General features: G+C 47.5%; 1 protein-coding gene across 2 annotated transcripts in view; it reads right to left on the bottom strand.

The window, feature by feature from the left end:
* Window positions 1–1,489: 1,489 nt before the first annotated feature.
* Window positions 1,490–10,095, bottom strand: part of LOC133482331 (protocadherin-16-like) — a 99,155-nt gene continuing 90,549 nt past the window's right edge. Inside the window, exons 13-22 of one of the 2 annotated variants that reach the window (XM_061782367.1) lie at window positions 9,247–9,456; window positions 8,343–8,755; window positions 7,889–8,240; window positions 7,699–7,812; window positions 7,404–7,615; window positions 6,936–7,087; window positions 6,690–6,820; window positions 5,561–5,847; window positions 5,342–5,483; window positions 1,490–5,259 (exon numbers count right to left, since the gene is read on the bottom strand). In XM_061782367.1, the coding sequence (XP_061638351.1) occupies window positions 2,666–5,259; window positions 5,342–5,483; window positions 5,561–5,847; window positions 6,690–6,820; window positions 6,936–7,087; window positions 7,404–7,615; window positions 7,699–7,812; window positions 7,889–8,240; window positions 8,343–8,755; window positions 9,247–9,456 (4,607 nt within the window). In that variant the 3' untranslated portion in view covers window positions 1,490–2,665. Of the gene's footprint in view, window positions 5,260–5,341; window positions 5,484–5,560; window positions 5,848–6,689; window positions 6,821–6,935; window positions 7,088–7,403; window positions 7,616–7,698; window positions 7,813–7,888; window positions 8,756–9,246; window positions 9,457–10,095 lie in introns of both variants that reach the window. The other variant, XM_061782366.1, reaches the window with a different exon arrangement.

The raw sequence follows: 10,095 nt of genomic DNA, 5'->3' as shown, positions 1-10,095 counted from the left end.
TACAAATACACAAAGAAACATTTTACAACTAAAATAGGAACTAAGTTTCTCTTCATAACGTCCAGTTGAGTAAGTATTAGAATGCAAAATGGTTTACACCAGTTTTTGCTGTCTCAAACATATTAATGACCTTAAACACTCAGATTTGTCAGTTGACTACCGATTGCGCTTGCTTTGGTTTGGATTGATCAGTACCCAAGAAGTAGCTCTCAGACACAAAAAAAGTTTGGGGACTCCCATCTTAAACTAGTTGCCTTATCACCTTCAACACAAAGCTTTGAGGTACCAGTTTTTTTTTTAAATAACATTAATATATCTAAAAAAACAACAACCAAAAAGCAATGTAGAATTGTTTGATGAATTGGTTTTAGCATGTTAATAAATTCAAGTTGAAGAGTTTCCAAGTGGCTCTTGCATCCTTTGCTATTTCTGTACCTCGAAGGTAAAGGTTCAGACACCTTCGAGACAAGAAGCAATCGAAGAGCATGCGGAGCGATCGCAGTCCGGGTTAGGGCTCTTACTCGTGACAGGCCTGACATCTCAATTGACTCGTGATGGAAAAAACACTGAGGCTCCTCGCAAGTAAAGGGAGCGGCCTCCGCCTGCGTATGTACTCTGTGTTGACGGCCAAATGACAGATCTCATTTGGTTTAAGGCGAGCCTTTAATTTGACTTTTGGCTAATGGCCCGACTCGCCCTCTTTTGCGCGTATCAACCGAGTGCTGTTGTGTAAATAGTGAACCCCTTTCCTCCCTCCCCCCCGATCTTTTTGGGGAACACGCTTGGCTCATTAACGTGACACTGAGTTCAAGTGTATGATCAGCGGATTGTCCCGTTCAGGCAGCTCCACCCTTATTTTCCAGTCGGGAAAAGAAGGGCAAAAAACAAAAAAACAAAAACCCATCTCTGCCAATGTGTGTGTGTGTACTGACTCCAAAGAAGGGTTCGTATTGCAGTCGGTCATAGGCGGACTTGAAAAACAAAAACAAGATTGGTCCACTTTGAATTCTTGATAGTGTTATTTACTGTATGTCCACTTTTATTAAAAAAAATCAACTTTTCAATCAAGCTTTTTGTTTCAAACATTCGAAGCAGGAACATTTTGCATGGCTCACTTAACCATTCACTACACAAATTACTTCACTGGAAATTCCCATATACTTTAGTTAACATCTTAATTTGGTCTAGTTTGGTTTAATTGGCTTTTGTTTTCATTTGTTTACTTGAATAAACTGGTCGCCAGTCAATCACAAGGCACATATAACTGTAGATAGACAAACAAGCCTTCACATGGCCCGAAACACGTAGGAGAGTAAACAGTACATTACGCTAAATACATGTTTTCCCTTAATTTATATAAATGTCATATTGGGCATCATTAGTTTGTAAAATCTTTACTACTGCTATTTCAAGAAAGCATGCATGTCCGAAATGTGGACATACAGTACAAGCGTTTTATTTGAATATCAAACTTAGACACACGATTGACCAGGTTTTTGTCGAAGTTCTTTAATCAGGCACTTGAGCTCAAAACATTCCACTGGATGTGACACGGGTCCATACAAAAAAAAGCCATAAGGTACCTTCAGTCTATCAATTAGTGGATATACAGTATCTGGCCATGTTCACTTGCCACTCTTCTTCAAAATAATTTACACAAAACCTCTGAAGCGTCGGAGGTCTGCCAACATAATAAATAATAAAATACCATTGAATACCATGCGTGTTATTTTTTTTTTTCTTATTTTTTATTATTTTTTTTTTTAAAGAATTAAAAGCCTGGGCAAATGGGAGAGTAAGTAAAATAATTACAAGGGTAGAAGAATTTCTTTCGTTTTGGACCTTGTCAGGCCTGATATTATTTGAATAGTTTATAGGCATCTGTCTGGTGAATTATGGCTGAGGATGAAACATTCTCTTCTGTTGATAGAACACTCATTTGCCGCCCTTCGAAAACCAAAACAATCGTGGGATGAAAGATGCTTAGCAGCATTGCTATGGAGCTTACATTGTTCTCACGCTGAAATAGATCTATTTTGTGAACTCCCTTTCATGAAGTCACCTTGTGATGGCGCACAACAAGAAGCGGTAAGGCCAGCTATGATAAATTAAAGCACCTGAAGGACAAATTCTGCTAGCACTTCCTTCACATTCACGATGACCTTTCTTCGCAACAGAACTGGCGATGATCTGATCCTGCTCCTTTGAGACTGTCCAAGCAGAGTCATGGTCTAAATATATTTACAATAAAAAAAACAAAAACAAAAAAACCTTTGAGAGTTACAGTACAAACAATGATACAGTACAAGCTACAAATATACAAACACGTTTTTTTTCTTTCAATAACCCTTTCAGACTTGAATGCCATGTTCCTGTGAGAAAACCATGTGTAAGTATAAAAATAGAGACAATGCTTTTTCTACAAAATATTGACATCATGAATGAACCCCCTTCTCCTGTTTGAATGTACAAATCAACTTGGATCAAGAGGAGAATACAGTTCGGGATAAGAACATAGTCCATTTTGGCCTAAAGTCCATTTTAGCCCTTTCAGTTTTTCTTCAACCAGCACCACCACATGCGCCGGAACGCAGAAAAAGAACAGAACTGACCCAACATTGTGGTCATAAAGTGGAAGCCTGCGGTTTTGAGTTGTCTCTAAATTTCAAATCCTCAGTTCAGCCTCGTCGATCTGCTCCAGATTGTGTTCCGTTGCGCTGATGATGGATGCCGATGGGCCCTGGGAGACGCTGAAGGGTGTAACGGCAGGAGAGCGCGCCGCCAGCGGCGACAGGGACGGGGAAAAACTCGGGGACATGGCCACCGAGCACATGGATCCCTCACTGCTGAGGGGAGACCTCCGGAATGTCGACAGGTGGGGGAAGGTCTTCCCCACAGCGGGCTTAGGCGGTACTGTTTTTGCACTGGGGTGTGCCACGGAGGTGATAAGCGGAGGTGGGTCGATTCTGGACTCCGCTTTGATTTTGCGGTGGAACGAGCGACGGGGGTTAGGGGGGGCCGTTTCGTCTTTTAAGCGCGCTATCTCGGTGAAGACGCTGGCTAAAGGTTGGAATTGGGGACACCAGTTGAGCAGGTAGTCCCAATTGTAGCTGCCCCTCAATTCCTCGTCGCTGGCCACGATGGCGGTCAAGGAGCCGTCCACGGTGGGCTTTCCGTCCTCTGGGAACAGATAGTCTTTATGGTGAGAGACGCTGAGGCCCCGCCCCATGCCCACATACCCGCCTCCCTCATCGCGGTATATTGGCACCTGCCCGGCTAGCAGGGTACCACTCAGGCTCCCCATTTTCTTCCCTTTGAACCAATCGATGGAAGGCTCACAAGACACATCTGACAGCTGGTCTGCGTCCTGCTGGATCCCAGAGTCCGGACCTCGGGCGGAGATGCGCTCCTGCATGGAGGAGGAGATGCTAGACACGCGAGGATATTCGTTGATCATCCTGATCTCATCGTCCTCCGCCGCCTCGGCCTCCGCGGAGCCACGGCCGCTGGAGTGGGAGGGGTCCAGGGATCCCCCGCGAGTGTACGGCCCCCCGCTGCTGCCGCTGCTCTGATCAGCAGCATACCCAGGGAGGGCCTGGTGGTAAATAATCTCATTTGGGGCTATTTTTGTCTCCTCAAACTTGTGTAGCATGGTGGCTGATGCCTTTGTTCTCCTGTGTCTTTTTTGTTCCTTCCTCTGACGCCTCAGTTTGACGAAAAAGAGTGCCACAGCAATTATGCACAGTATGACTATTGTTCCAAGAGACACAGCGATGACACTTACGAGCAGCATGTTCATGTCTGTGGCCAGGCCGAAAGAGGTGTGGATCACGTCGACGGTTACCTTGATTGCCGACGTGCGTGAATTCTCCAGAGGACTGTGGGCTGTCAGGTCCAGCGTCATGAGGCGGACTTCTCTTTTGGAACGGCTTACGTGTGTACCATAGCTGTCCATCTTCAGGGAGATGGCACCTGTTGATTTGTTGACTTCGAAATAAGGGGAACTGCCAGACAGCGAGTACAGGACAATGCCGTCTAGGCCTCCATCTTCATCTCTGGCTTGCACTCTGCCAATAATTTGTCCTTTCTTTGCATCCTCGGGCACTTTGAATGAGAACTCCGGGGAGGTAAAAACAGGATCATACTCATCCTCCCCCGAGACATAAACCTGCACTGTGACGGTAGCAGAATAGTTGCCAGCGTCCATTGCTGCAACCATAAAACTGAAAGAGTTCACTTTCTCAAAGTCAAAAGTCGAGCGGGTCCGCACTTCTCCTGATGTTTGATTGATGAGGAAAGCCTCTCTTCCATCTTGAGAGTCCTCCAGCATGTAGTATTGCAACTTTCCAAAGAGCCCTCTATCATGGTCGATGGCATGCAGCATGGTCACTAAGGCATTCTTGGGCTGGTTCTCCCTGATGCTCGCTGTTACTTGATTGAGTGGAAAGAAGGGCCAGTGGTCATTGATGTCCTTCACATCAATGCTGACAGGGGCAAAGGCATAGTGTCCCAAGCCGTCAGTCGCTTGGACAACAATCATGTGGGACAACTGGTTTTCGCTGGCCAGAGATCGCTGTAGCTTCAAGGCCCCAGTCCACTGGTCCACCTGGAAAAGGCCTGTCTTGTCCCCTGAGCTTATGGAGTACTGCACCTCCCCATTAGGAGCAGAGTCTGGATCAGTGGCAGACAAATGAAGCACTTCTGTTCCTGCAGTCGCACTCTCGCTAAGCACCACACTGTACTCTCCTCGGCCAAAAGCCGGAGGGTTGTCGTTGACGTCCGTGACGCTGATTAGTATCGGCACGCAGGAGCTGCGCTGGGGTATCCCACGATCTGATACCACCACAGTCAGGTTATAATTCGACACGGCTTCGAAATCCAGCTCTTCCACCAGGATCAGGCTTCCAACTGTCTGGAAGCCTCTGCCTTCCAAGAAGCGCACGCTGCTCTCAATCTGGAAGGCAACACCGGTGTTGCCACTGGCGATGGCGAAATCAAAACCACAGTTGTCCCGTGACAGGTCTCCGTCCACTGCCTCTAAGGTCAGAACCGTGGAGCCGGGGAGCTCGTCTTCAGACACGGATGCTCTGTACTCAGACTGATGAAAGATGGGGGCATTGTCATTGATATCGGAGACTTGGACTTGGACGGTAGCGATGGTTGAGAGGGATGGAGTGCCCTGGTCTCGAGCCTCAACAACCACGAGGATGGATGGATTTTCAAAGTCAAACTCTGTTTTTTGGTTGACAAACAGAGTGCCTGCAAGGAAACGAAAAAGTATGAAATTGAATATTTGCTAGGTTTGGGAAATAATGAAGTATAATTGTCAGAGGGATATTACCATTGCTTGGGTCGATGGAGAAGACACCCTTAGTAGATGACATGACTTTGTAGATAATCTTTCCGTTATCCCCAGAGTCAGAGTCAGTGGCGGTTACGGTGATGAGAGCGCTGCCTTCTGGGAGGTGCTCTGATACCATCACCTGTCAGATGCCAAGCGATGTATTTATTAACACCAAACAACCATGTTGATGTGAACGCCGTGCAGTTGCAGCCATACCTGATACAAGTCTTGGGTGAAGGCAGGCGCGTTGTCGTTGACGTCCTCCACTAGCACGGTCAGATTGGCTTCGCTTTGATGTTCCGAGTCCGACGACTGGATGGTCAGAGTGAACCAAGTCCTCTCCTCATAATCCAGCGCTCTTGTTAGAGAAATGCCACCACCATAGCAGTGGATTCCGAACATGCCCTTGCTGTCGCCGTCCAGGTAGAGAGTGTAGGAGAGTGCTGGCCCAGAGTCCACATCGTTTCCTGTCACTTGACTGATAACTGTACCTATCAGAGTGTCTGAAAACCGGACAAGAGGAGAAGGTTGAAAGTATTTTATGCAGAGCAGTTTTAAAACAGTTCTTGCTGTGCATTTGCAGTGTGGAAGCGTCCTAACTTGAAACTATTTTTTGTTATCCTCACCATAACCTTTCTGCCAGCTCATAATTACATCTGAGAAAGCCTTTAAAGTGCACATTTGAGAACCTTTTGGCATTTGGGCCATGTTGCTAGTGCTAGTCATTCCTGCTTATTAGCCTCTGGACCACAGTCAGGGAGGACAGTTTTCGGTTCCAGAGCAACAGTTCCATCCATTCATTTTCTATACCGCTTATCCTGGTCAAGATTGAGGGAGGAGTTGAAGCCTACCCCAGCTGAATTTGGGGGGGGGGGGAAAGGAAGCCCACGCCCTGGACTGGCTGGCAGTCAAATGTAGGGCGATGGTGAATGGGGCACTGACCAGTAGTCAAGCCCACAGCATCTGTGTGAACCACTACACTACCAGTGAACCTGGGAAAAAAAATGACAGTCTTCACAATTGATATCGGAGAGAGCAAGTAAAACAGGACCTGGCTAGATTTCGGGGGTCTATGGTCTTAGCCGCTCTAAATTGATTTTGGTCGCTCAACTCAACACACTCTTTATTGAGCTTGACATGCATGTGCAGCCAGAACTTCCTTAAGAATAGTCTTCAGAGAATGGATTATAGTCCTGTAATTATAGCTGCTATGGACAAAAATATTCTTCCTTTGCTAAATAAATAAGAAATGAAATTCTGGCGAATCTTGAACACATTGAACACTAACTTGTTGGCGCTCTCTCACTTTCCCACTGAATCGACCATGTCAAGTTGGCCCGCTTACCCTCAGGCACTCGGATCTCCCGCGGCAGAGGAATCATGGGACTGTTGTCATTGAGATCGATGATGATCACGGTGAGAGTGGCAGAGCCAGCCAGTCGCGGGGTTCCACGGTCTGTTGCCGTGATGACAAGCCTAGAGTCACAAAAATCAGAACAGAACACTTTCTTTAACCTGTACTTTTAGGGTCCTGGCAGATCATTTAATGCATAGAGCTTTAAGAGGGAAAAGAAGAAAAACAAAGACTGACTTTGTTTGAGTCCAGATCTCTCTGTCCATGATCGCCGCAGTGCTGATGCTGCCAGTCAGCGGGTCTATCTTAAACAAACCGCTCATGGATGACGACCTAATGGAGTACGTCACCTGGCCATTTTGACCCTGGTCCAGGTCATCTGCTGCAACCTGCAAGAAGATTGAATGAAACTATAGAAAGCTCCACAAAAAAAGCTGTTTCAGCGTAACACGATCTAGTGAGCAATATTGCCAATGGAGTCCGAATGAAATGAAATGGGTTTTACGGAACCACTTCCAAGGCACAACTGATTGAATACATTCAACAGGAGTGCTGAGAATACAGCCATTCATTACTTCGCCTCGTGAAACTATCCAGGCTGCTGAAGACCGAAGAGTGTTTCTATTCTGCTCCATAACTTCACACTTAAACAACGGCCAAACACAATAAACTCTGCAGAGGGTTGGGGAGTTAATTCTTCCACACCTGGATAATGGGAAAATCGTGACCCTGTGCCTCTCGGATATAGGCAACATAGTTCTGGAGCTGGAAGCGAGGCAAATTGTCATTGACGTCCTGCAGGATTAAGTTAACCGCCATGTAGGAGCTGGAGGATGCCGTCTCGGCTTTCACCACAAGGCGGAGTTTGGGGGTCTCCTCGTAGTCTAGCCCTTCGGATTTCTGGACCCATATTTCACCTGATTCACGGGAACAAAAGAGCAATACAAAGGGTCAATTTTGGTACGTATTTGCAGCATATGCCGCCATCTTCACCACTTACCGGTAATGGTGTTTATTCCAAATGATTGCAACCGGTTTCCACTGAAAAGATTGTAGCTGACCCCATTTTGAGAGCCATCTGGATACTGGGCTTGGGTCTGAGTTACCACAGTACCTACAGCATAAAATGTGTCTCATCTTAATGCACAGTTCTAGTCGAAAAAGTTGCCATTTTCTATCATCTCCCATACCTTTTGCGGCATTCTCCTGCAGACTGACGTCCCGTGCTGTGCGAGAGAAGCGAATGCCTCTGTATGTCTGCTCCTTGATATAAACAATGACCACCCCCAAGGAGGACTGAGCCGGATTTCCCTGGTCCATGGCCTGCACGATCAACGTCCTCTGGCTTTGGGTCAGAGCCTGCAGCCTCTCTGTGGCTTGGATGGCTCCTGTCAGCGAGTTGATGGTAAATCCCCTCACAGAGTTGGCGAAGCGGTAAAAGACGGACCCGTTTGCCCCGAAGTCCTTGTCCTCGGCCCTCATGGTGGCCAGTACTCTTTGGCTCGACACGCTGCTGGCGGAAATGTTCAAAATAAGCGGGTCCTGAACGAAGAAGGGGGCATTGTCGTTGACATCTTGAATGTGGACGGTGACCCGGGCGGTGGAATTGCGGGGATTCGACGGTGACGAGTCAGTGGCGCACACCTCAAAGGTATAAGAGGCGGTCCGCTCTCTATCGAGGGGCGCTGCTGTGATGATACGGCCCGTGTACTGATCTATAATGAACATGCTCTTGGAGCCCTGGCTCAGGAAATACACAACCTGGCTGTTGAGGCCCTCATCCAGATCGGTGGCTTTCACGTCCAGAACCAAAGAGCCAATCGGCACATCTTCGGACACGTCTGCCGTGTAGCTGCCGCTGGTAAACTGGGGCCTGTGGTCGTTCATGTCCATGACAGTTACCTCCACCGTGGCGGTGCTGCTGCGGGACGGGTGGCCCTGATCCTGGGCGGCCACCGTCAGGGCGTATCTGGCTTTCTTTTCCCGATCCAGAGGCCCGGAGGTGGACAGTGCACCAGACTGTCTGTCCAAGTGGAACTCTCCTGCCGGGTCTCCAGCTGCAGAGAGCGCAAAGTCAACATTAGAAACTGTAATCGTGTGTAAATTGTGGGACTATACAGTTGGCTTTCGGCACACAACACAAATACATTCAAGGTCCGATACCATTTTATGCATACCATACGTCAAAATGAGGATGCGACCTGGTTTAAGATTGACATCGATGCGGTTTGTCGTTTGCATGCAATAGCCTTTGAACACCAAAACCGGCTTATGCTGTAGCAACTGTGTGTGAGTGAACCGGTGTGAGCTGTGGCCAACAGCAGCTCCTGCGTGAGTGTGCTCATTGTGTTTGTGATTTAATGTTCTCCCGGCATTGAGTAAGCAGCTGAAAACTGATGACTGTGGCTCCCCTTTCCCACACATGAGGGTATTACAGAAAGTTAGCATACAGTAAAAACCCATAAAGAAAAAAAAACAATCGCTACAATCCGCACATTTCTGAAGTATTGCGGGGTAATACTCTAGTGGTAATGCATCCCATCCTCACCTGTAATTCTGTAATTTATCTTCCCACCATCACCAGAATCCTGGTCGGTGGCTCGAAGCGTGAAAAGGAGCCGAGACTCCGTGTTTTCTGGCACCTCGATGCCGAAGTAGAGGCGTCCGAAGACGGGGGCGTTGTCGTTCTCATCCAGCACCCGGATCCTCACAGTGGATTTGGCGTAGTTCGGGGGAAGGCCTCCGTCTTTTGCATAAACTAAGGCAACAAGAAAAAAAACTAAAGTAAGCGTTGTGTGATTGACAGCAGTGGTCGTAACAAGAGGAAAGGTAAACACATGGGTGCCGGTCGGCGTGTCACTCGGAGCGATTTGGAGGAGTAATGAGCCCACCAGTATCTAATGGCTCCAAAGTGTTTTTGTTCTGTCTGCTCAATTGTGACCGCTCTCCCTTTGATCACCACCTTAAAGGAGACATATTATGCCCCCCCCCCCCCCACACACACACAATTTAAAACAGTTCCCAGGTGTCTTAATAGCATGTCTGTGAAATACTTTCGTCAAAACACACCAATTATTAGGAATTACAGTACACTCTTAGACAGGTTTTTTTTTTTTTTGCCTCACTGAAAGCTGCCTGCTTTGAAAGGGGTGGCCCTGTCTCATGCAAATGAGACACTGCTCCCTCCGCCCCCCTATACTGTGGGGCCAATGCCCAGTGAGGCTATCATTGCCATGACAACCGGGAAGCAGGGGGTTGCGGCGAGGCGAGCGGCTATTACGAGCCCACAGTGTGAAGAAAAAAAGTCAGCTTCCATAAAGACATCGACTGTATTTTCACTTGTGATGGCAGCACTTCATCTCCAAGCCGCCGACCGAATTGCACTTGCCAATTAGTG

The sequence above is a fragment of the Phyllopteryx taeniolatus genome, chromosome 8, assembly GCF_024500385.1.
Source record: "Phyllopteryx taeniolatus isolate TA_2022b chromosome 8, UOR_Ptae_1.2, whole genome shotgun sequence".
Classification (NCBI taxonomy): domain Eukaryota; kingdom Metazoa; phylum Chordata; class Actinopteri; order Syngnathiformes; family Syngnathidae; genus Phyllopteryx; species Phyllopteryx taeniolatus.
This window is presented reverse-complemented; position numbering and strand designations above follow the sequence as displayed.